This window comes from Podospora pseudoanserina, assembly GCF_035222485.1.
Source record: "Podospora pseudoanserina strain CBS 124.78 chromosome 7 map unlocalized CBS124.78p_7, whole genome shotgun sequence".
Lineage (NCBI taxonomy): Eukaryota > Fungi > Ascomycota > Sordariomycetes > Sordariales > Podosporaceae > Podospora > Podospora pseudoanserina.
Window position 1 is genome coordinate 1824212 of NW_026946671.1, and position 23749 is coordinate 1847960.

Here is a 23749-nt window from a genome sequence, read left to right on the forward strand (position 1 = left end):
TTCCCGGAACGCGCGGATACGAGTGAACACGAGCGAGTTGGATCATGACAAACGGATGAACCATGCCGGCGGACCACAACACACACACACACACACACACACACACACACACACACACACACACAGTTCCAGGTTGGATCACCACCTCGGCGCGTGGGTAGGTAGTTTGTGCTGCTGTTACCAGTCGCCAGCATGGAATTGCCCCATTCGGTTTTTGATGGCAACATGTGCTCACCTTTTTAGTGCAAAATTGATGCATGTTGTGCCTGGGCAGAAATGGGGCACACTGGGGCATCCTGTCGATCGGCAGTCGCCAAGAGATGAGATGACTTCTTGGGGCTGTGCTCAGCCGCCCTGGCATTGGACATGGACCTGCAGCATGCAGCAGCACCGGCCAGGGGTTGGTTGACAACCCAGGGCTGCTGTGTGGCCCCGTGGCGTCGAGAGCCCGTAATAATAATTTCGCGACCCCAGCCAGGCCATCGTGTGGTGTTCCTCTTTTTTCTTCAAGACATCTCGACCTTCCTTCGCCGTCACACCGAACACCTTCTCTTGCTCCTTCTTCCTCCATTCTTTGCTCATCCAACCGTCTCCCGAGACGACCACGTTCTTTCCCAACACAACCTCTTCTGACACTCGCTCACAAGTCACAACCGACTTTTACCGTTTTTAAACAGTTTTCTCGTGTGACGCAATCGCCAAGTCTGACAGTCGCTGCTCTACTCGCGCGTTTGCCACTGCTTCAGCATCATTTAAAACCTCGAGGTCGAAGTTTAGCTCACCACCAGCTCCCCCTCACACCACACACATCTCTCAACATGCGCGCTTTCACAACTCTGGCAGCTGTGGCTGGCGTCCTCGCCTCGGGCGCCTCCGCTGAGAACTATCTCGGTTTCAACTCGGGATCCACCAAGGCCGACCACTCGGCCAAGTTCAAGGCCGACTTCCTCCAGGAGTTCAAGACCGCTCAGAATCTCGAGAGCGCTCCAGGAACATTCAACGCTGTGCGTTTGTACACCAACATCCAGGCCTACTCCAAGGACGACCCCATCTCGGCCTTCGAGGCCGCCGTCGAGACCAAGACCAAGATCCTTCTCGGTGTCTGGACCTCGGGCACCGATAGTATCGCCAACGAGCTCAACGCCCTGAAGAAGGCCATCGACAAGTATGGCAAGTCTTTCACCGACCTGGTCATCGGCATGTCCATCGGCAGCGAGGATCTATACCGCATCTCCGAGACCGGTATCAAGAACGAGGCGGGCGTCGGTGCTGGCCCTGATGTCCTGCTCAAGTTCATCAGCGATTACAAGAAGTCGGTTGCCGGGACTGCTCTCGCCAAGGTCCCCATCGGTCACGTCGACACCTGGGATGCCTACACCAACGCCACCAACAAGGCCGTAGTCGACGCTCTCGACTGGGTTGGTGTTGATGAGTACCCCTACTATGAGAGCGGCAAGGGCAACCACATCAAGAACTCGGGCAAGCTTTTCGACCGCGCCTACGATGCCGTTGCTGCCGCTGTTGGTGGCAAGCCTATCTGGATTACCGAGACTGGTTGGCCCGCTTCCGGCCCTGACTGGGATGAGGCCGAGGCCACCGTCGCCAACGCCAAGTATTATTGGCAGGAGATCGGCTGCCGCAAGCTCTTCAACAAGGTCCCCACTTTCTGGTACAACCTCCGTGACTCCAACCCCGACAACAAAATGCAGTTCGCCATCACCAAGGATCTCTCTACCAAGCCTCTCTTTGACCTCACCTGCCCCACCACCTTTGACACCCCCACCGGTACTTCTGCTTCCTCTACCGCTAGCGCCACCGGCTCCCAGACCAGCGTGAGCGCCCCCGGCAGCTCTGCCACTGGCGGTGCCGGCAGCACTGGTGGAAGCACTGACTCCGGCTCTTCCGAGACTGGCACCGACTCCGAGGCTTCCAACCAGGATGATGTCGTCGAGGGCAGTGCTTCCCTCGGCAAGGGCCTCTCGGCTGTCACCATCGCCGGCCTGGCTCTCGTTGCCGGTGTCTTCGCTCTCTTCTAAATTTTGGGTACCAGTCAGTTAGAGTGTGGGTTGGTGGATTTCTCAACAGTCTATAGAGGAAGGGATTTCATTGCATAGCATGGTTGTATGTACATACCATCTTGGGAGTCAACATTTTGGGATTTCTTTTTCGCGCCAGCTGTCTTCATTGGTCCAGGATAGCTATACCTGCAGTTTCAAGAATACCCTTTTGGCATTTCCTTCTCAAGCAGCCCCTTGTTTTCGTCACGGTGAAGAGTGTCCTGATAGCTGGGCTTGTAGGATGATTTACGGATAGGCATCATTTAGTTATGAGAGGATACCATAAAAATATAGACAGGGAAATGTTTTGGTTTATGCTAGATACTGGCCACCTGATCTGCGCAGTCCCACTACCGTCAACCATCGATAAGGATGTTGACAACAAACAAAAAAAGAGTCAGCGGTGACGTCACTGATATCGAACATGTTCTCCAACTGATCACCCATCGCGGCTGCCCCCTCCCCTCAATTAAGCTCCCGTCCCTTCGTACCGAAAGCGGCAAAAGTGAATCCCCGCCAAGAGGTCACGATAGAGTTTGACTTTCGGCCGTTGAAGACGGCTGTTTATTTGTTTGGGACTGTCTTGCAACTTCCACAAGCCTCAACCGTCATCATCGGCCGCCTGCATGAAGGGGTCCCCTACGTCATTGCCCAGGCAGTCAGCTTTTATACCACTCCGCTCGCTGCGCATGCACCTCCTTCTACATCCAACACACAATATCCCATACCTTGCAAAAAAGACTTCAAGCATACTTCCGGACGAGATTTAACTCCAGAACAGCCATCAGACCACGGACCAGTAACCATGTCCCACCCCACCTCTGGCCAGTCCCCCTCGGGCTCCGTCCCTTCCCAACCCCCCAAATCAGAAGTATACAACGCCGGTGCCAATGCCAACCCCAGCGCCGCCCCAATGCACCTCCGACATCCCATGACACGCAACCTCTCCGAGTTCGCGGTAGGCGACACACCCCTCGCAACGGCCTCTCCCACGGCTAACGCCCCTGGGACTGACTACCTCACCTGCCGCCGCAACCCTTACAACGAGGCTTCTGGCAAACCCACGGCGGGGTCCCTCGGGCGAGGCGTTCACGGCGGAAAGCCCACTAGCGAGCGGGAGAGAAGAGCTACACACTACGAGGGCGAGGGCGGGGAGGCGTTGCAGAACGAGAATGAGGATGCTCAGGGCAAGATGGAGACTTGTGGCGAGGGCAAGGTTGCTGATGCGGTGGAACGCACGAGACGTAGGGATACGAGTGGCGAGCCGCATGGGCGAGTGAGGGGGGAGGTGAGCTTCTTGGGGGAGGACGGTGATTTGGAGAGGATGAAGGCAAGGCAGGAAGTCGAGCGGACGCAGATCAAGAAGATGAGGGAGAGGGGGGAGGATGTAGATGGTCGGGGCGGGAAGGAGGAGAGGAAGCCGAGTGTGGAAGTTTAAGGGTTACGCTGACATGCAGTGGAAAAGAGGATGGAGGATTGGAAGGGTGATGTGTATCTTTCAGGGGACGGGCTTAGACTATTTATCGATTTATCAATGCCGGCTGATGCCTTTCATTGTGTGGTGCCCTCTCCCTGCTCATGTTGCAACCTTGCTTACTGTCACCCTTAGCAGTCAGCATGAAGAACGAGACGCTCCACCAGCGACCAAACCAACATTAGTGACTCCTGGCAGGATCTTGTGTACTAATGGGGAAATTATCACCACCACGAACGCATATATCAGACTGATGACCTTGGCATTTCTCAAAAGGGGACCTGTTCCCTTGTATTATCCTCTGTGCTATGCTAGATATTCCTGAGCTAGCAGCATCTATGTATGATCTGGGTATCTAAAACACACAAACGCCTATGCCATACAACGTCTCAAATCCAAGGGTTCGGAATCGTTGTCTCCAAGACAGTCCCATTCGCGAAGATGGTGCCGTTACGAAGAATAGTTGTGTGGCCAGGGTGGAGCTCGGGGGAGGGATGATCGATCGACCTGCCGTCGGCGAATATGATACCATTCCAAGACTTCTCCCCTCCCGCCGACTCAAGATCCCTCGCCTTGACCAACGGACTCTTCAGCTTGTTCACGTCACAGTTCTCACTGATGACGTACAAGTTCATCCCGATGCCCAGCCAGTACATCTCGGCGCTGAGCATGTTCCAACTCAACTGATGCCTTTGCTGAACGCCAATGTAGTCCACCATCATGACGTTCGGCCACGACTCGGGGCTCATCCCGGCCACGCCCGCCCAGTACAAAGCCGGGTTGACCTGCTGTATGGCAAAACCCTGGAGGCTATACGCCGTCGACGCCACCGCGTTCGGGGTGGCGAGCCACTGAGCGATGTGGAACTGGCCAAAGTCCTTGTCCCCGCCGCGCTTGAGGTCCTTCCAGTTGCTGATCTGATCGGGGGCCAGGGCGTTGATGTCTTGTATGTTGGACCAGTGATCCCTGACCCCGATCCTGTTTTGGGCGTACAGCCCGTCGCCGACGGCTTCCTTGGGCACGTCCTTGAGGTTCTGCCCGTTAAGCAGGAAGATGACGCAGCCTTTGCCGTCGTTGCGGTCCATGAAGTAGGAAGCCGGTTGATTCTGGAAGGGGACCGAGGTGTCGAGGTTGGGGCAGCGGTTGTTGACGCCACGGATCTTGGAGAGGAAGTCGTTCCAGAGCTGGGCGTCCCAGTAGATGGGGCCGCGGTCGGGGGTTTCGTAGCGGCCGATGAGGTAGCGGACGCTGAGGAAGATGAGCTCGCCCGGGTTTTCGCGGGTGAAGAGGTTGATCTCGGAGATGACTTCGTCGAGGGACTCGCCCGAGTTGCCGATGCAGACCGTGGCTGTTTCGTCGTTGACGTGGAGGGTGTGGAAGCCGAGGTTGCGGGCTGGGTTGTTGTCGTCGTGGACGGAGCCGACGCGCAGGTCGAACCAGCGGGCGCCGGCGCGGAGCTGGTCGTAGATGTTGATGCCTTGGTTTTGGGTGTTGAACGAGTTTCCGATGCTCCTGATCTTGTTGGTAATCTTGGACATTCCCGAGTCGTGGGTGCCTGGGAGGAAGAGATGGCGGACGGGCCTGTCTTTGATGGTGTTGTATATCCAACGCATCCACCCGCCTCTGTCGTGGCGAAGGGAGGCATAAAAGCCGTATTTGGAACTGCCGGTTATGACCAGAGTGACCGAGGACTCGCCGCCGGGGAACTGGTAGATGCGTTGGCCTAGGTTCATCCCGGAGAGATCGAGCGTGACGGACCGCTGATCTACCAAGGGCCCAGTCCCCTTGACGCGCAGAGCAAACTTCTTGTTGGTTCCGTCGATACGGTAGTAAGCCTCGCCAGCATCGTCTTGAGTAGCAATTCTATTGCGATACTTAATCGCATTCTGTCTGCTTTTGCCCTGGGGAACGTCGCCAAAGTCGAAGGTGCTCATCTGGTACGAGTGGGTGTTTTCAAGAATGAACCGGTGGGGAGTCAGGTTCACGACCGAAATGTAGAACTTTGGCGAGAGCTGGCTGGCCGGGCTCATGAAGACACTGGCGGGCTGGTAATTCCCGGCTGGTGTCTGCTCGGTGCTGAAGGTGCGGTCTTGGAGCTTGCAGGCATCTTGAGCATTTACCAGCAAGCCGGCGAAGCTGGCCACGAAGGCCAGCGACTGGAGGATTCTCATGACCATGGTGAGGTGAAACTGGCTGGCTGGAGGTGTTCAAAAGGAGCGACTGAGAGAGAACAGAAAATATAAAGAGATGGATAGCACTGCCAGATCATGGCCATGAGGGACAAAATACCTGCTGGGAGCAAGTGGATTGAGACGGGATGGGATGAAGTGAATTCCATGTTTTATATCAGCTCCCCCCTCGCCCACAGTGAATCAGACCCAGCTATTGCTGAGAAAAGGGGGATGGATGACCCCTGGAGCATTCAAGGAGGTTGGCCATTGTCTTGAATTTCCACCCAGATGTCCAATTCGGTGGTCGACCACCTCATGTGGCCGACTTTTTCCACAACTCCAATGGAACGTATCGCCTCAATCCCGTCCCCTGAACAATTTCTTCTCGGCTCTTGGATGACTTTTATGGAAGGAGTTCTGCTTGGTGCCAGCAGCAGATCGTGGGGAGGTCTCAGTGTCCAATCACCTGCCATGTCGTCTCCAAGTCCTGTGACGCTAACACCCGACAGGTTCCTGGAGTTGCTGGAAGGCGCCAAAGTGGCACAAATGCCGGCCGAATCAGAGGCCTCGGAAGGAGCTGTCAAGCGGAAGGTGCAACGTGCCATTGGGTACTTTTGGCCAAGTGAAATAAAGTGAAATCCTACACCGACTCCCACAAGATCCTACTTACTGATACCTACCCACTGATACCTACCCACTGATTCTTACTCACTGATTCCTACCCACTGATTCCTACCCGCTGACTACAACTCCTATCCCAGACACCTCACATGCTTTGTGATATAGATTGAATGTCTGCCTACTTTGTCTTTTGAACCTTTCCAACTGCACAGTTTGATAAAGCATAAATTTCCCCTCGAATTTGAGGTGGATAGATTTTTTCTCGTGAACCAGAACGGGAAAATGGAATTGTGCACTGCTGCAAGCAGCGCCAGCCACCATGCATGTTCGGAAACCTCCGTGCCAATTATACGACAGGTGAAGTCTTCAGCACAATGGTGCTGAAGCCCTGTCACCAGGCACTTTCTCAGTTGATGTTGTCTCTGGCCCATCGAAAAGAAAAGAATATGACAGATAGCTCTCTTTTCAAAATCCCGTTTTGAGGGCACTTTGATTTTCGAATACATCACAACTGATGCACCATATGGTTCTCCGTTGACAATGGCAACATATCATATCCCCGGAAACCAACAGGACCCCGCAGGAGACTGGGAAGCTCTGATCGTCTGCCCAAGTCTACATGATGACAAGCTGCCAAAATCTTCCCTTGGGTGGTCGCATGCGACTCTCGCCGCAGTCCCTCAAGAAAATCCAACAAAATCAGCGGTACACGACGAAGGCGTATATCGGGATTGTTTTGATGAGGCTGGTTCAGGCCAACTTGACGACGATAATTCAAATCAGCATGGGTTGACACCGCATACAGGGGCCTGTTACCCGCTCACCTTCGACAATATGGAACGTTGGACAAATGCTTCGGGGGCTGTGTCCTGCTCGATCCAGGTTTGGATGGAACAGATGAACTCTCTTCCATCCCGAGTATTGAGGCCAACCCCAGCAACGGCTACATCGCAAGAGCCAGAGCTCGAAATTGCAAACATCCCAGATCTCTTCAGAGGTTTAGCGCCAATTGGGTCATCAGCTTTGCGAAAGCCTGCTTTCATCTACCCAGTGACGCCAGATCTAGAAGTTGAGGATCTTGGAGGTGATGCAGTTGAGTCCAAGGATGTTGTGATGCCACCACCAGCGACAGCTCAGGCCAGCTCGAAAAATCTGAGACCTTCAGAACCAGCCACTACAATAGAAAATTCGTTTCGCAAAGATGAGTCTGGCTGGGACAATCCGCTCACAGATTCAGGCTATGCCTCCGTAGTTCATCAAGGGAGCCAATCGTCTCTTCATATCAACAGCTCAGCATCTGGGAATTCTAGAGTCAATCATCCAGCAAGCTCACCGACACGCTCTTTATCATCGATCAGTGTTAGGCATGTGTCTAACCTGAAAGCGAAAATGCTTGACTTACAACATGGCCCTGTCGATTCTTGGGTTGACACTTCAAAGCTTGCAGTGTTTATACCGTCTATGACTGAGTAAGTGTATTTTCTAAGCCCTCGCGTTTTCAATGCTAACATCAGCCACTCCAGCAAACCCAAAACCTTTTTCATCGTAGACTACAAGAGGGACAATGGACGAAAATGCCTGAGCCGGCTATTCGAGTGGATTATCTCATACGTTCACATCAGTGAGACGAAATGATGGATCACGGAGTATCCGAGCCCACGACTGTCATCAATCATGGAACTGTCACACTTCTTTCGGGTACTGAAACAGTCACCAACTCAAGGCCATCTTGCAGATTTTACCGCCAAATGGACCACATGGGGATCGCATACTACCTGTCCAGTCCATCTCAGTTTCGAAGCATCGTCAATACTGAAAGGTCTTGCATGCTTGTCCCAAATTGCTGAGCACTCGAGTCTCAGGCAACACCACTCGTATGCCCTCAGCCCCAGGATGAGAATCCTTGGCGGATCCTCGAAAGGCATAAACTCCCGAAAGGGCCCATATGGATTGACCAATACTCTGGGCTGTTCCTCTCCTCCAGAAATCGCTTGTGTTTCGAATAATCATGAAGAGATCTTCTCCTGGCTTCAGACATTGCCTAGCTGTCTGGCGGTGGAGTTCAAATTAGATCCTTCTTTTCCAAACACCTCAGATTTGAGCGCGGCGCACTTCCTAATTGATCCACGAAGCAACTCAGACATCTCTTCATATTCATCAGAGATGACGATTGATTCTTACATGCTATCAATCTCAGATACACCAAGCAGTGAGGCTCAAAACCTTTCCTGCCACATGCACTCTGGCAGATACCAATCGCTCACTGGGTGCCTTGCTACTCTGCTCTACAAGGTGTTCATGGATCAACTATCTCGGAATATCTCAGTGTCTTCCCGCCCCAATGCTACCGGAAAGCAGCCTCGGAACGGCTGTGATTCTGGACACCCACAAGACGGAGGAGATTCCACCCAAGTAGCAAATGGGGAAGCACCCAATGGGTCTTCAGTGTCTCGAGAAAGCGCGATATCTAGTTCCGAGGCTCCTGCTTCACAGCCGCTTAAAAGAACCCGTGAAAGCGACAGCAACGAAGACGACACCCCTGACGGCAGACGACCCCGGCGAACTAAGGTCCAACTAGGGGAGCTACTCAACTCGCCGAAGTTGCTCGCCTGTCCATTTTGGAAGCTTGATTGTCAGAAGCACCGAAAATGCTTCAAGAGTGAACTACATACGGTTAGCCGAGTTAAACAGCATCTTTCTCGAAGACACAGGCCGACGTTCTACTGCGATCGTTGCATGGTAATCTTTCCCGACAAGGCCAGCCACAACCGCCATCTGACGCAGCTATGTATCCTGGATCCGAATGCCTCCCTGGACGGAATTAGCCATCTCCAACAGTGGGAGCTGTCGAGGCGATCAAACCGAAGTCTCAGTGAACAGGAACAATGGTTCGCAATTTGGGACATTCTATTCCCCAATCAGACCAGGCCCATGTCAGCCTATATGGACCATCGCTTGTCCGAAGCAATCTGCCAGTTTCGTGAGTTTACGCAGCGTCAAGGCCGCGTCATAGCGACAAGGGAGCTTCAGAAAAGTGGTGTTCTACGCGATATCTCAACTTCTGACAGCAAGAACCATCAAAGATCAAACGACACAGCAAGCGCAGCTACTGAAGCAGCCATCCAGGGTGCCTTGGGTCGTGCTCTCGACCTGATATTCGAAGACTGGCTGGCGGACGCACCGGTTGAGGCGTTGCAGAGGTCGGAACTGTCATCAACAGAGCCTAACGGATTAGAGGTCCCAAACCTCGTAGCTTCCTCCAGCTCCGTGGCTGACAGTGGTGTGACACTGGTGAACAACCACACACAACTGACCCAACCCGAACAACCGGCATGTAGCCCCCATGTTGCGCCCTTGCAAGATGGCGCCCCGGTATTCCTTGATGCCAAAGGTCTTTTGTCGGAAGGCGCTCTTGTTGTTGCAAGCAATGCTAGTCTAAGCCAAGGGTTTCCAGAGCCGACAATGATCAATCACACTCAACCCCTAGACAACACAAGGGCATGGGAGAAAGACACAAACGTTACGCTTGACATTGATCGCCATTTATTTGACATCGGCGTACCCATAGTGGGCGAACTCGCTTTGGATACGCATGTTAACAGAAGCCCGGACTGGAAGGGTTCGACTGGGTCATGGGAACATACAGACATGCTGAACACCGTACCATGCGATGAGGCAGGGATGGGACTATTTTTTGATATACCAGCCTTCAGTAACCAACAGTTGTTTTGAACCTATCTGGAAATTGAAAAAATGTTTTGTTATCAGATATGGGAATTCCAACGAACGCTCATTAGCGACCACAATGAGAATATCGAGATGCCGCCTTGTTCCTTCGAAACAAGACTTTGATAATGACTGGTTATTGGTGAGGTTGAGAATGCTCCTGCGATTATCAGCGCAAACTCCGCGTTCAAGTTGAAACCGCAATCTATCATCATAATCCAAATTTCCATCTCGAACGATGGATTTCGTGGTGGTTGGATGTCGGTGGTCTGACCCCTTACGACCAAGTGGCGTCATCAGACCACTGGGTGCCAACACACAACGCACCTCGCCCAGCAACAGCGAATTTCAACATGATGATGCAAGCAGTATAAAAGTCGGACCCAGGGTCTCCATTTTATTTTATTTTGGGCCAAAAGTCCATCGAGCTATCAGAAAACACCCATTCTTCAACCCAACGCAGGAAAAAATACGCAACCCGCGATCAAGTGCCCATGACCACCGAACTGCAAGTTGATGCCGAGGTGACACTCTCACCTCCATCCACCTTCCTATCACCATGCTCAAAGTTCCGCATCCTGGTGCTGGGTAATCCGGAAGCTACCAAACAGGAGCTGTTTTCCAAGGTTTTTGGAGTCGAGCTTGAAAAGGTGTGTCGACCCCTGCTTACCCCTTCTCACCTCTTTCGATCGAAGCGCTTGGCAAAACTGACCATGTATACGAGCACGCAGAGACTAGTCTCAGACACATTTGATCCCAAACACAACATCGAGTCCGAGTTGGATCTCCAAGGTCAGAACGACCGTCTGGCTGTTCACGCCTCGCCAAATTTTCTGAACGGCGATCAGAAGAATTACAACCGAGTGCTTGAGTTCTTGTCCAGGAGATCGGCCTCCGCCGACTACACCGAGCATGTACACATGATTTGGTACTGTGTATCAACCAGCGAGGAGGATCGAGGCATCTCGGATCTGGAGAAGCACTTTTTCACACAAGACATCACCTCGGTCCACGTCCCAGTCGTGTTGGTGTACACCAAATACGATGAGTTTGTGAGCCGGGTCATGTTGGAGTGGATGAAAGGGGCTGGATCTACCGAACGCGGTGTTTCCAAGGTTGCGGTTGGCCATATTCTCAAAGACATATCTTCCAAGAAGTTTGAAGAGGATATTGGCCGCCATTGGAACATGATACTCCCGTTTTCTATTCCGAGAGTCTGTGTGTCTTCTGGTGACGAGGATGATGATATTCGCAGCTTTCAACAGCTGGCAAACAGTACATTAGTCAGCTTGAAGGGAGAGGCGGACGTTAAGCTTGCTTTTGCCACGGCACAGAGAAGTTCCCCCGTCATCTCGACCCAATGTAGGTTTCTTGCTTCAGTATTTCTCAGCATCCACGCTGACGCTCTCTCAGTCTGCGCCGAAGCAGCCACAGACTACTACGAGGTCGACACTGGCCACGCCCGCAAGATCCACGGCGTCGACATGCGCGACATCCTCCCCAACTTCTTCGCCAAAGCCGCCCAGATCTTCAACCTCCGTGACCCCTCCTCGGTCCTCACCGACCCCTTACTGCTCAACCGCGTCCTCGACTCAACCTTTGGCACCCACCAAAAGCCCCTCCTGGCCGAGTCCCTCCGAAGAAGCGGGACCGAATCCGGCAACATCCTGCTCTCGCTCTCCCCTCACGAACGCGCAGTGTTGCTGACCCAAGCCCTCTCCGGTATCGTTCTTTTCCTACATATGCTCGCCGACAGCCAATGGTCCCACGCCGAGACGTTACCTACATTAGCCCCCTTATCACCAGGGTACACCTTTTCCACGCCCACAACCCCCCACTTCCCATCCCACTCCGGCTCCGTCAACACAGACCTCAGCCAGCGGCAAATTTCGCGCGAGCTGGAGGACCTCCGGCTCGGGACGGGAAAGTCCATCCTGCTCGACACGATCGAGTCCTCGTCCATCTTCACCGAGTGTCAGCTGAAGCAGGACATCTCCGAGCTGATCCTCAAGGCGGTCACGCTGGCGGAAAAGTCAGAGATCACCGGCGCGGGGGAGAATAACTACCGGTTTGCGTACCATCAGCATCATGATGCCATGTTCTTGGAGGGGGGCTACGGGGGTGATGAGGATGGGGTGGGGAAGGGGACGGCGATGGGGGATAGCTTGAGCGCGGCCGACATGATTAGGGATATGTCCATGACGTTTGTGAATGATAACAATGAGCTCAGGGAGGGGACGGCGGGGGAGGGGAAGGTGAAGCTGGCGTGTGGGTTGACGATTTTGCCTTTAAACTGATTTTGTGAAGAAGGGGTTCTTTATTGGGGGTGTGGGTTTGGGCTTTGGGATGGTTTTACATCGCAATGGCGTTTCTTTTGTGGGGTTTGGATAGGGTTTAACGGTACATACATTCCTGAGACTAGTTTCGTTTCATACATTCAAAGGAGTTTTGTGATTCAAACTGGTGTCAAGAGAAAAGGTACCTTGGTCCATCACTGAGCTCGCAGTGAAGCTCACTGTCATTCATCTCATGAAAATATATACACTGATCTGAGCATCCTCCATATACTGCACTTTCGCGCTTCCCTTCCACCACTCCTGCTATCATCATCTCACATCCCTGGGGTATCCCATCCATTCAGTCTTCCCTCTGCATTTAGCAAGTGTTGATCATGCTGGTAAGAGCGCTCTTCTCAGCGCTGGTGATGCTCAGACCATAAGAGTACTTGACGGCGACCCAGCTCTTGGCGTAGGTGCAGTAGAAGCTGGTGAGGGGGGGCTTCCACGAGTCGGGGCTCTTGTCGCTCTTTGCCTGGTTGACGTTGTCGGTGACGGCCCACAGCTGGGGGGTGTTGAGGTCGTTGGCGAACTGGGTCCGCTTGGCGGCGGTCCACTGGTAGGCTCCCGAGATCCAGGCGTTCTTGAGGGGGACCATGTGGTCAATGTCGACGTCTGAGGCGGCAGTCCAGGTCGCGCCGTCAAAGGGAGAGTACCATGTTCCCGAGGTGGAGGCGCAAGCCGAGTTGGTGACGACGTTGGTGCCGTCACGCTTGAGGACGGTCTCGCTGTGGAAGGGTCAGTATACTTTGATCAAACATGAAGGGTCGAACCGCGTTGAGATGGTGCCTACCGAGTGTTGCAAGCGCCTGAAACGGTGTTCCAGTGAGGGAAGAGGTCACGGTTGTAACCGCCGTTGTCATAGTTGGCCTTGACAGTCAAGGCGTTGAGCTGGGTCTGGGCAGTAGACTTGGAGGGGATTCCAGGCTGTTGTTCTTGTCAGTTGTCTTCTCTTCTCATGGCAGAGACCATCAACATACAGGAGCAGGGGCGGGCATGGGGATGGCAGACGCCACCACCGCGAGGACCGAAGCGAGGAAGAAGGACTTCATGTTGACTGATGGAATGCTGGAAACCGAGAGATAGATTAAATGCAGGAACCGGTGGACAGCGGGATGATGCAGTGTGAATCTCTTCCCGAATCTCAGGAACCACGAGGCCCTCTATATACTCTTCAGATGCCACAATGAGACACGGCCGATCTCCCTCGGTACCTTTGGACAATTCCACATTTTCGTAGAGATCCCGAGTCGCGAGGGCACAGCAGCTGTCGCTGCTTCGCTGACTTCCCGCATCCCGATGTATGCTCAGGACCAATCCACAGTCATAGGAACTCCAAAATCATCAACATGTTACCCCATGGCTCGCGGTACGTGTTACACCCCAGACGGGACCGTGTTCCCTTTCTGGAAGGCGATTGGGGGTTTATGGTCGATCGCCCAAAGTTTTAGCACATATCCCAAGTACCACCAATTGTCTCAGATGTAATTCAGACCTATCCCGGCGGGCCTGTAAGATCCAAGAAACCCCACAGAGGGGGGCCCTCCCTCAGCTGCCGCCCAATTCCAACCTCTTCCCAGTGGTAACCTATACCGATATTGTCCACCCCTGTTCATCCCAAATGTGCAACCCCTCCCCCCTCCCCCAAGTCAGTCTAGACTTGACATCCAGTCAAGATGCAAGATAAGCCCACGTCGGGAAGGTTGTGGGGAGAGAGATCAGAAAAAAAGATTCTACGGCTCTTATCAAGGGTCCGATAACCCCTGGCATCCCCCCGCAATCCTGGTGCTCCAACTGCCATCCATGATGCATCACCAACTGCCTATTCAGGAACTGCCGAGCGGGAACCAATGGAGCCCCAAACCACCAATCACCCTCCTATGCAGCACAACGTTGCCGCGAGTGGTAATCTTTTTTGTCTCCCATTTCCCACTTCCCGCCGCAATGGCGAGCGGAAAAAGAAACACCAACCAGAAAGCCATGCGGGAAATTCCCTCGCCAAGACCACGCCTTCACCTGCAGCATGCACGAGATGCCGGACTAGGTCTCGTCGGACGGGATTGCCAAGCTTGACTTAAGAGATTCAACGTGGTAGAGAAAGCACGAGCTGTAAAGATAGGCTGCTGTTCGTAGACTGATCTGCTATCACAAGCCACGTTTTTGTTATCTTGATGGCTGCTGGACGCGGAGACATTTGGGCACTTGGGTGATAGCTGACGACGCAGGTACACAAGATACAACCCCCCAACTTGCTATGAATAGATAACCTAGCTACAGATCAAAGATAAGCATCATACAAAAGACGGAGCCCGCCGTATAACGAAATAGAAATTCGTGGAGGTGGCCGACACAACCATCACTTTGGCACCGTGATCCCATCACCACCTGCAACTGGACCGACGACCCCTGGTTGAGCCCCCCCGCTGCTGGCATCGCCATCACTTTTGTCATTCTTAGCTTCGCCAACCCCTGTTGGCATGCCGCCGTCCTCGGGAGTCTTGGGTGCGGTCGTGGACCCGGTATCGGACGACTTCTTGGATGCAAACAAGTTGATTCTCGTGGGTATCGATATGCTGGGCATCGAAGGCATACTGGGCATGCCGACACTGGGCATGGTCGGCATCGACATCTTGGGCATCTCGACCGATGGTAGTTTCGACGGCAGATACGACCGCAGAGTGGTGCTCGTTTCTTGAGCAACGCCGAACAGATGCCGCAGATAGGCCTTCTTTTGCTCGCTAACCTCGGTCTTTTCCCCGCCCTCGTTGCCGTCCAAGTCATCCGGTAGAGGGACTAGCGTGGCGGCCGCGGCGATGTCGATGGGCGATTCATCAGGGACATCGTCGTCTGCCGTTTCTTGGTCCTCCTCGCCTGTGGCCATCTCAACCGCCTCCTCGGGTGGTTTCGCTACTCCCTCCTCATCGACGGCTTTAGCAATCTCCTGCGTCTCTTCAGACTCGGCCGGGATGGGCTCTGCAAACTTTGGATCGTCCCAGATCTCGGCATCATCATTGAACCAGTTGATAACAAGCTGTGCGGCGTCGTTGGTCATCTTCTCATACTCCTTGTTCTTATCGGGTTTGAAAAGGTTGATGTGTGCTACAATCTCGTCTTTGGCCCCTTCGATAACATGTCTCGTGAACAGATGTTCCGCCGGGTGGTCTTTGGCCGGTATGGCACAGAATGTTCGCTCCGGCACGAAGTAGCCTCCGCTCCATTTCCCATTTTCGCCGAGAGACGCAAACACATCCGAAAAGCCGACCCCCCTCAGGGAAGCGAGCCGCTCGAGTCGACGATTGAGCTCATTCTGCTTCAGCAGAGAGCCTACAAAAGTGAAGTGGTCCGACAGGTACGCAAAGGACTCGCCAATGTTGCCCCTATTGACGTACGCGAGCCCCTGGCCGAGCGCATCAACGGACTGCTGGTAGCCCTGGATCACGTCCTCCTTGGTCAGGCTCCGCACCGTACGCATGCCCTCGATGATCTTTTTGCGGTGCATGTAGGCGGCCACTCCGCCAGCAGCAATGACGCCGACGGTTCCCGTGCGCATGGCGATGAGCTGCCAGGCCTTCCACGCGGGGCTGGACGATCTCTTGACAATGCGGCCTGTAGCAACGCCAACGGCACGTTTGGAGGCGAGGCGTGAGAGGGTGGCTGGTGCGGCAGCCGAGAGAGCCGTCATGACGTTGAACACATTGCTCACTTTCTGGTAGTTGGAAAAGGCGCCGTACACAAACATGGAACGCGCAAGGCCGTTGTAGGGCGTGTCGAATGCGAGTATGCCTTGAATCAGGGGAAACATGGGACCGGACGCGTTCTCGTCTTGTCGTCGTTCATCGAGGATGCGGAAGAGGCAGTCGCTGGCGACAAAGCCACTGTAGTTGGTTGTGTGAGCAGGTATGCACGCCACGAAGATACGATGATAGAACATACCCCATGGAATGAGCCACCAGAATAACACCAACGCTACGATCGTTGGGTGGCCATGGATTGTCGAGATGGGTCTTGCGCAAGTCCATCACGCGCTCCTTGAGCCTATCAAGGGGTTAGTCTTGGCACCTGGCGTGTCACGTCGTGGTCGACATACCATTCCAGAAAGGCAGCGGTGCTTTGCGCAAGCTCGCCTTTGGTCTCATATTTGGGATAGACAACAGAGGCAACCTCGTGATCCGGTAGGTTATTGGTGATGATATCTTGGAGGTGTTTGGGGAAGTTGCCAAACGTGTCGTCGTCTCCCTTGAGTCGCGCGCGATGCGTCCGTCAGCTTTGAAAACAGCAATAGAAGATTTCGAAGTTCAAAGAAATGGGGCACTGACCTTGAAGCCGTGAATAAAACAAAGCAGTAAAATCCTCTTCATTGCGATAGCAGAGCTTTAGATAAAAGAGAGACGGTAATACTGATGTGTCTCCGAGATGCCAAAAAAGATGTTGCAGGGTGAAAGTGGATCAGAGTTCCAGCTCCCGCAAGCGAAGAGACAGTTTCTTTCCTCTCAGTCCTGAGTCCCATTTCAGGTTTCTGGCATTCTGCTCTAAAAGATGGCAGTCGCGTCCAGGGTCGAGTGGCGTTTTATGCCGCGTTTGCAGGAGCTACCCATCAGAGAAAAAGGTGGTGGTGCAAATACGTCATCTTTCACGTCATGCGCGCGCCGAGTAACCACCAGCTTCAACTTCATCCAATGAGCAACAACTTGAACACAGATGAACAGCATTCGAGATGGCTTCATTTAAAATGTTTTGATTCTTTTTTTTGATCATATCATGAATTCATAAACCCATAAATCATACCCGTGTGCTTTTGATCTACCACCATTCCCATTTTCCATTGCCGTGATTGTCCTTTTTTCTCCCATCGTATACCTTTGCGTGTCATCATTCATCACTGTTCACGGCTGTACTTTGAGCGCTGCCGCCACTTTGAGCCATATCTCATCATCAAAATCGGGATGGGCGCCAGCATTAGAGTGCCACCCGCCAGGATGCTGAAAGCCCACCCGTACCCAAACCTCTCCATCAACGGAGCCGTCGTAAGAGGAAGGAAGGTGCCACAGAGACACCTCGTCACCATGACTCCTGTCAGCGCCGAGGCCGAGTATATGCCAAAAGCGTCGACAATGTATGTCATGAGGGGGATCATGGCCAGCATGAGGCAACTGCCGAGCAAGCTGACTGAAAAGAGCAACAAGAGAAGAGGGAGCTTCCACTCGGGGATCCAGCCGTAAGCTGCCACCGCGACGGGGAGAGCAAAAGCTCCAATGATGGTCAATGGAAGGCGGAATTCCGGCTTGCCAACTCCCTTGTGGGTGTGTCGCATGCGGATGTAAATTCTGTCAAGGCAGTGATTGCATAGCAGGACACTGACTGTAGATCCAATTGCTGTAGGATGTCTAGTTAGCATCAACGTGTATAAGAATAGTCTGAGCAGGGCCAAACTCACTGAAACTGGCATAGCAGCTCCCAACCGCCATCGGTGACAACCCATACACATCCTGCAAAATATCCGCCAGCGTGGTGCTCATCACATAATAAAACGCAAAAACCACCGCTCCAAACAAGCTCATGGCCATCAGCACACCGCTCCCGAAAAGAACATGGGCCGGCCTCATGACCGCATCACCTAGCTTCTTCCACACCCCCTGTTGGCCAGCGAGTCCTTTCTGTTCTCCTTCGACCCTGAGCTTAACTTCTTCTTCGTAATCCACCGCTGTCTTGTACCCCTTGCCCCATCTCTTTGCCCGTTTCCTCAAAATGGCCACCTTGTATGTCTCCCTGAAGCACAACAGGAACATGAGTTCCCCCAGCGACGCCAGTCCAGCTGTCATCCAAATCACCTTCCTCCACCCGATCATCTCAGCAAGCGCACTGCCAATCAACGGGGCTACCGCTCCGCCCACAAGCGGCGCCAGATAAACCAACGACACGGGACTTCCTCTCTGCTCAGAAATGAACATGTCGCCCACAATGGCCGGGTTAAGCACGTTGCCAGCAACCACACACCCCGTTAGCATCCGCGCAACAACCAAGCTCGTGACAGACTGCGAGGTGGCCGTCATGATGGTGGCCAGGATGAAAATGATGTTGCAGACGTTCATGACCGGGTACCGGCCGTACATTTCCGAGAGCGGTGCGATGAACAGCGGGCCAGCGGCTTCGCCCAGCTCCCAGATCGTCACGAGAAGGACAGAAGATGATTTGCTGGGCGTGCTTCCTGGCGGCGAAAGGTCTGCGACAATCTCGGTCGCCAGAGGGACGAGTGAAATGCAAGTCATTGTGCTGCGTCTGATGTTAGTTTTGATTCGAAAGAGTGGCTGCGCGGAACCTGGTGAAAAAAATCATACACAGTAAAAGCCATAAAGGCCAGGATGAACACAATAGCCCATTTGAACGGTGTCGGCCATTCCAGCGGGTTTTCTGGGTCCCCAGAGGGATCAAAATCGATGATTATCGGCTCATCGTTGCCCCTGTTGTGATGGTTATGAGACCCGAGGAAGGCGTCATCTTCGTCGGCGGAATCGGCAGGTGAGTCCGACGTAGCAGGTAGACAGGTGTGATAATGGTGACCTTCGTCCGTCACACTGATGAGTAGAGGTTGAGTTTCCGGGGTTCCGAGGCGTACGCTCATTTTCTCGCTATTTCCAACTCTTCCCCCTATCAAAAGAAGCGTTTGAACACGAACACAGCCCAGAGGAAGAAAGGGGGAAGAGGGAAAAAAAGAAAAAGAAGAGAGACCTGATCGGTCTTTTTGTTCTTGAAGGATTGGTGATAACGATTTCCACCCTACATGTACGCATACCCCTCCTGTCCTTTTTTGAACATGGACAGGCGGTTCGGATCCAGACTTGAGTCTTCCCCGAATCGACACAACCGTCAGCAGTGGCCGGTCTCGCCGTGTAACCCCTGCCGTGGTGGTGGTTGAAACTTTTTTTGTGCTTGTCGCTATGCAGCCAAGAGCAGGGGGATCGCTGAAAGGGCGCCGCTAGTGGAAATATCTGGGAGAAAAGGCGCGGGCGTTGCGACGCTGATGACCAAACCAATTCACAATGGCAATTGACACTGTGTTTTTGGGCCACAGCAGATGGTCTCACTTCTGAGATGCTGTGCCTCCAGTGTCTTCGGCGGGTGTCCAGTGGTCTCGGATGGCGGATATAACGTTGACGGATACTGTATTAAACTGTGTTCTGCCCATTCATCACCCCACATTCTAGCAACTTCGAGATTTTCTCCAATGCCCAGCCTCCCCCTCCACTCACATGAAGATTCACCCCTCTCTACTGACCATGTTTAGTGACTCCCGTGTTCCGATATGCCGTCCTGTTGCGGAACTTCCATCCACCGTCTGCACCTCAAAAAGACCCTTAATCCAATGCACGGCGCCCTTCGGATAACAGCGGCAATCCAAGGTGTTTTCCCCAACAGATGCTTTAAAGCAGTGGCAAATATGTCGTCAAGGTGGCTCGATACTTCCAATGGTGTGCTTCCAGTGTCCCATCCACGATAGTGATATCGAAGGGTTCACACCCTCGATACCCAATTCTGTCGATCGATTGGTGAAGCTCAATGGTTGGTGCTGAGGGCCGATCTGACCCAAGGGTGGCGCACCACTGAATGCAACCCCAATTTTCAGCGCTTGTTTCCCCCGCACCAGAGCGACGTTGGCCGCTGGGAAAGGGAAACCTGGCATGTCACGGCCTGTCACGGGTTAGGGTTTTCCAGTCACCCCGCCCCCTTTCCCAGCATTCTCCTTGTTGACAAACCCCTGAAAACAAAAAGAGGAAAACTTTTGTTGGTCGGGTGATGTTCTCCCGCAGGAGTCCATTTTGAGGGGTTTAAAGTGTATTCATCATGAGCTCCTCATGCCACTCTTCTCCATAATCCACTGCTCAACAACCTCCATCCCCCTACTAATCTCAGCAACAGCCACAGTGAACTCATCCACCTCGTCCGGAGACGCATACTCCAACACCTTCCAAACCTCCAGGCTCTGCATCAACGCCCAAGGCGACATGGCACCTTCACCATCCTTTTGACCGCGCAGCGTATTCCCCTTCCTGAGAGCCGCGCACCACTCCCTCCCCGTCGTCGCATCCCACAGCCCATTCACCCCACTGAAAAGAGCGCCCCCAGGACACACCGACCACTGCGTCTTGATGGTCTGATACACAGACCGGACAAAACTGACAGAAATGTACGTCCGCCTCACCGACTCAGCAATCACCCACACCTGCCAGAGTGTGTGCGGTGCTGGGTTAGGAGGGAGGGCGAACGGGTTGTGCATGCTGCTCGGCGGGGTGATGGCACCGACAGACGTGTTTGAACTGGTCCCTGTTTTGCTGCCCCGTATCAAGTCACTGTTTCCAGACGGCGACGAGCCAGATGAAGACGCGGACGACGCATAGGCTTCAAACACCTCGCCTGTGGTGCAATCCAGTTTTGCGCTCTCCAACATCTGGCACGCCCAGCGGTGCAGCGTCTCCATGGACGATTCTGCTTGGTCTCTGGAGCGAATGTCCCCGTCAAAGAGCTGAGTTAGCTCGTAGACGAAAAGAGATTGCGTCCGGGCTAGGTGGTTGAAAGTGCCCAGCATGATGTTTGATGCATCGAGGCTTCCCAGAGGGAGATTCGTGTTTGTGTTGTTTGTGTGGTCGAGATGAGAGTCTGGCTGTCTCTGAATGAGGTCTGCTGCTCGATCTTGAATGATCCGTAAGGACAGTTCTTTGGCTGCTGGGGTGGCCGCCAGATCATAAGCTGCTCTCGCCGTGTAGGCATCTCGTATGCACTCGGGCATCAAGTCCCGGTAGAGATGGCGGTGCATCAGAGGACTGTGGCCCTCTTTTACCCACAGTTGGAGCCATTGTTGGTGCTTGTCAATAAAGTTGGGAAGAGAGTCCTGGCTGATAGCTACCTCGAGCTCGGGCGGCAGGCTCATGATGTGCGCATCCAACAGGGTGAAACGGCGCCAAGATCCAGGTGAAAGAAACCATTGATAGGGCGACAACAGTGGTGGGCATCTCGGATCGAGGTCTGTTCGTGCTTGTGATATGTCTGGGTGCTTGCCTTTTTCTGTACTGAACCAGTCACTGGTTAGAGTTGAGGAGGCTCCCGGAACTCTCTCAGGCTCAGTCAGTAGCCGTGAGACAGCCTCATCATCGTGAGCAATTGGCAGTGACGTTGCTCCGCCACGACGAGGTGGATAGACGCAGACTATCTCTTTTTCGACGCATCTCTTGCACCAAGGCGTAGACTGGTCGCATTTCCTCTTCGACTTCGCACAGGGGATGCATGTTTTTCTTTTCCGATTACGCCGGAGCCGTGGCCTTGGTGGTGATGTTGCATCTGATGAAGGCGACCCGCTCATTTCGATAACAGCTGGAAACCTAGGTAGCCTTAGATAAAAGCCAGCATATAGTCGGGTGGTTGGATGAGCGGGGGTAAATCTAGAGCGCTCCGGTACTCGAGAACTATCAAGCTGGTAAGCCACATGATGTGTGATGGATGAGAAGCAGTCGCTGCTCACCCGCGCCAAGTGCTGACTGAGCAACCTGATCTAGCAAGGAGCGGGCCTAAGCGGGTCAGACCCAGACACAAAGGGGCCCCCTGAGAGGCTCTGGTTTGCTTAAACCCGCTCTCGCCCGCAAGTCATCTGGAACAACGCCAGAGTTTTCATCAAACTCATAATCATCGGCGATTAACGCACAATTCGTCCGCTCACTCGGCCACAGAAAGCCCACAACTAGTCCACCGCTTATTAAGTTGTGCTGGTCTTGAACGCCTTTGTCGGCAATGGAGTCGATGATGGGGTTATCTGAATTTCTAAGCCGGCGTAACGATCAAAGCTCATGAGTATAAAGGGAGGCATGTGGCTGTCTGATACAAGAGATGAGAATCATTCCCAAAAAGCACAGCAAGCAGTGCCCATACCGCATTCCTTTACACATATTTGGCTCCAAATCTAAAACCATGGCTGTTAGTCTCTCACTCAACTTTGCTCCCATCAAGACCTTGCATAGAGAGTCTTACCCAGCAATTTCCCCTCTCGAACCCGAAAACAATCAAGCGGGCAAAACAGTCCTCGTCACCGGCGGCGCAGGTGGCATCGGGTTTGCTATCGCGACGGCCTTTGTCCAGGCCTCGTCCTCGCATGTCATTATCGTTGGTCGGCGCCAAGGATTCCTCCAAGACGGCGTCAAGCGACTTGAAGCTGAGGCTCGGACTGCGGGGACCAACACCAAAATCAGCGGCTACTCCTCAGATGTTTCGAGCCTGGAAGCAAGCGAGAAGCTGTGGGCTGAATTGAAGGAGGATGGGATTGTCGTGGATGTCTTGGTGCTCAACGCCGTAGCTCTGGGCCCTGGCGGGGCACTGGTGGAGGCCAACTTGGAAGCAGTATGGAAGGCATATGAGGTCAACGTTCGCTCGCTTCTGGACCATACCCAGCGATTTTATAACCAGGTAGGTAAAAGGCAAAAGGTAAGCGACATCATCCAAACCATGATCAAACCTTCTCGCTGATGTTCTATGTAGTATCTAGTCAGTGTCTCTTCCTCCATGGTGCATAACCTGGACAATGAAAACTCCTTCTTGTCCGCGTACGGGGCAACGAAAACTGCGGGCCAAGTTTTGTTTCAGCAAATTGCCAGGGATGTAGACCCAGCAAGGCTGCAGATGATCAGCTTTCACCCCGGTGCCATCTACTCAGATGGGGCCCGAGAAGGTGGCGTCACCAAGGACATGATCGATGTGTGGGATGATGGTATGTTCTGTTTCTCCAGGTCTTGGATCAATGAGGGGGTCGAGGCTAACTTGGCAACAGCGGCGTTACCTGGTAACTTTGCCGTGTGGGCGGCCACACCCGCGGCCAAGTTCCTGCATGGCCGATTTCTGGCAGCCTGGTGGGATGTAAATGAGCTGAAGCACGATGCGCTTCAGGAAAAGCTCAATTCTGAGTGGCACCTGCTAAGAGTTGGTGTGAAAGGACTCTGAGAACTGGGTGGTGGCACAGGCCTGTTCGGTGTGTTTGTTCCTATCAGAAAGGTGGTCTGCGGGCTTCGGAGGAACTCTTGTTGTTGAAATTGAATCATATGACTAGAGAGAGTTAGTCTGACCTGCTCGAGACGGTTTGCGTTTAATAAATGGCCTGAAGTCCTTTGCTTCCATATCGATATTCTCATTTGTTGCTCTTCGGAGGAAGACGTTTCTGCAACGAGTCAGAAGAAAAGGAAACCAGCGCTCTAAGCGACAAGAATGGCTGGCCATACTTGTAGGGTTGATGAAGTCTTATTCAAAAAGCGCCTAGTGGGCACAAGGTGGCAGCATACACCTGCACCCGGGATTGGCTGTTCAGCATTTTGTGTTGTCTCTCTGCTCCCA

The 23749-nt window shown here is 53.3% G+C and overlaps 10 protein-coding genes across 10 annotated transcripts; 4 read left to right on the forward strand and 6 right to left on the reverse strand.

The window, feature by feature from the left end:
* Positions 1-818: 818 nt before the first annotated feature.
* Positions 819-2036, forward strand: QC764_701340 (uncharacterized protein; the record flags this gene model as incomplete). Its single annotated transcript, XM_062949798.1, has 1 exon — positions 819-2036. One exon carries the CDS (start codon positions 819-821, stop codon positions 2034-2036), a length of 1218 nt encoding a protein of 405 aa, XP_062796861.1.
* Positions 2037-2862: 826 nt separating this feature from the next.
* Positions 2863-3495, forward strand: QC764_701330 (uncharacterized protein; the record flags this gene model as incomplete). Its single annotated transcript, XM_062949797.1, has 1 exon — positions 2863-3495. The coding sequence occupies one exon, from the start codon at positions 2863-2865 to the stop codon at positions 3493-3495; it is 633 nt and encodes a 210-aa protein (XP_062796862.1).
* Positions 3496-3920: 425 nt separating this feature from the next.
* QC764_701320 (uncharacterized protein) lies at positions 3921-6094 on the reverse strand (the record flags this gene model as incomplete). Its single annotated transcript, XM_062949796.1, has 2 exons — positions 5821-6094; positions 3921-5638 (listed from the first exon to the last, which is right to left on the reverse strand). Exons 1-2 carry the CDS (start codon positions 5867-5869, stop codon positions 3921-3923), a joined length of 1767 nt encoding a protein of 588 aa, XP_062796863.1. The 5' UTR covers positions 5870-6094.
* Positions 6095-6439: 345 nt separating this feature from the next.
* On the forward strand, positions 6440-12630 carry QC764_701300 (uncharacterized protein). Its single transcript, XM_062949795.1, has 4 exons — positions 6440-7792; positions 7847-10699; positions 10781-11411; positions 11463-12630. Exons 2-4 carry the CDS (start codon positions 10544-10546, stop codon positions 12344-12346), a joined length of 1671 nt encoding a protein of 556 aa, XP_062796864.1. The 5' UTR covers positions 6440-7792; positions 7847-10543; the 3' UTR covers positions 12347-12630.
* Positions 12373-13437, reverse strand: QC764_701290 (uncharacterized protein; the record flags this gene model as incomplete). The annotated part of the gene is made up of 3 exons (XM_062949794.1): positions 12373-13113; positions 13179-13312; positions 13366-13437. 3 exons carry the CDS (start codon positions 13435-13437, stop codon positions 12705-12707), a joined length of 615 nt encoding a protein of 204 aa, XP_062796865.1. The 3' UTR covers positions 12373-12704.
* A 1304-nt stretch (positions 13438-14741) lies between these two features.
* Positions 14742-16743, reverse strand: QC764_701280 (uncharacterized protein; the record flags this gene model as incomplete). The annotated part of the gene is made up of 4 exons (XM_062949793.1): positions 14742-16260; positions 16319-16420; positions 16473-16621; positions 16702-16743. The coding sequence occupies 4 exons, from the start codon at positions 16741-16743 to the stop codon at positions 14742-14744; spliced, it is 1812 nt and encodes a 603-aa protein (XP_062796866.1).
* Positions 16744-17261: 518 nt separating this feature from the next.
* Positions 17262-19004, reverse strand: QC764_701270 (uncharacterized protein; the record flags this gene model as incomplete). The annotated part of the gene is made up of 3 exons (XM_062949792.1): positions 17262-17758; positions 17820-18655; positions 18721-19004. The coding sequence occupies 3 exons, from the start codon at positions 19002-19004 to the stop codon at positions 17262-17264; spliced, it is 1617 nt and encodes a 538-aa protein (XP_062796867.1).
* Positions 19005-20222: 1218 nt separating this feature from the next.
* QC764_701260 (uncharacterized protein) lies at positions 20223-21737 on the reverse strand (the record flags this gene model as incomplete). The annotated part of the gene is made up of 1 exon (XM_062949791.1): positions 20223-21737. The coding sequence occupies one exon, from the start codon at positions 21735-21737 to the stop codon at positions 20223-20225; it is 1515 nt and encodes a 504-aa protein (XP_062796868.1).
* Positions 21738-21816: 79 nt separating this feature from the next.
* On the reverse strand, positions 21817-22522 carry QC764_0107500 (uncharacterized protein; the record flags this gene model as incomplete). The annotated part of the gene is made up of 3 exons (XM_062941128.1): positions 21817-21840; positions 21958-22192; positions 22422-22522. 3 exons carry the CDS (start codon positions 22520-22522, stop codon positions 21817-21819), a joined length of 360 nt encoding a protein of 119 aa, XP_062796869.1.
* Positions 22007-23557, forward strand: QC764_0107510 (uncharacterized protein). The gene is made up of 2 exons (XM_062941129.1): positions 22007-22849; positions 22904-23557. The coding sequence occupies exons 1-2, from the start codon at positions 22259-22261 to the stop codon at positions 23360-23362; spliced, it is 1050 nt and encodes a 349-aa protein (XP_062796870.1). The 5' UTR covers positions 22007-22258; the 3' UTR covers positions 23363-23557.
* Positions 23558-23749: the final 192 nt, after the last annotated feature.

Bases quoted from the DNA above. Each gene is read 5' to 3' on its own strand.
- QC764_701300 (XM_062949795.1), top strand. From the start codon at position 10,544: ATGACCACCGAACTGCAAGTTGATGCCGAGGTGACACTCTCACCTCCA. The intron at 10,700-10,780 runs GTGTGTCGACCC...ACGAGCACGCAG, and splicing joins TTGGAGTCGAGCTTGAAAAG to AGACTAGTCTCAGACACATT. The intron at 11,412-11,462 runs GTAGGTTTCTTG...ACGCTCTCTCAG, and splicing joins CCCCGTCATCTCGACCCAAT to TCTGCGCCGAAGCAGCCACA.
- QC764_0107510 (XM_062941129.1), top strand. From the start codon at position 22,259: ATGAGAATCATTCCCAAAAAGCACAGCAAGCAGTGCCCATACCGCATT. The intron at 22,850-22,903 runs GTAAGCGACATC...TGTTCTATGTAG, and splicing joins AGGTAGGTAAAAGGCAAAAG to TATCTAGTCAGTGTCTCTTC.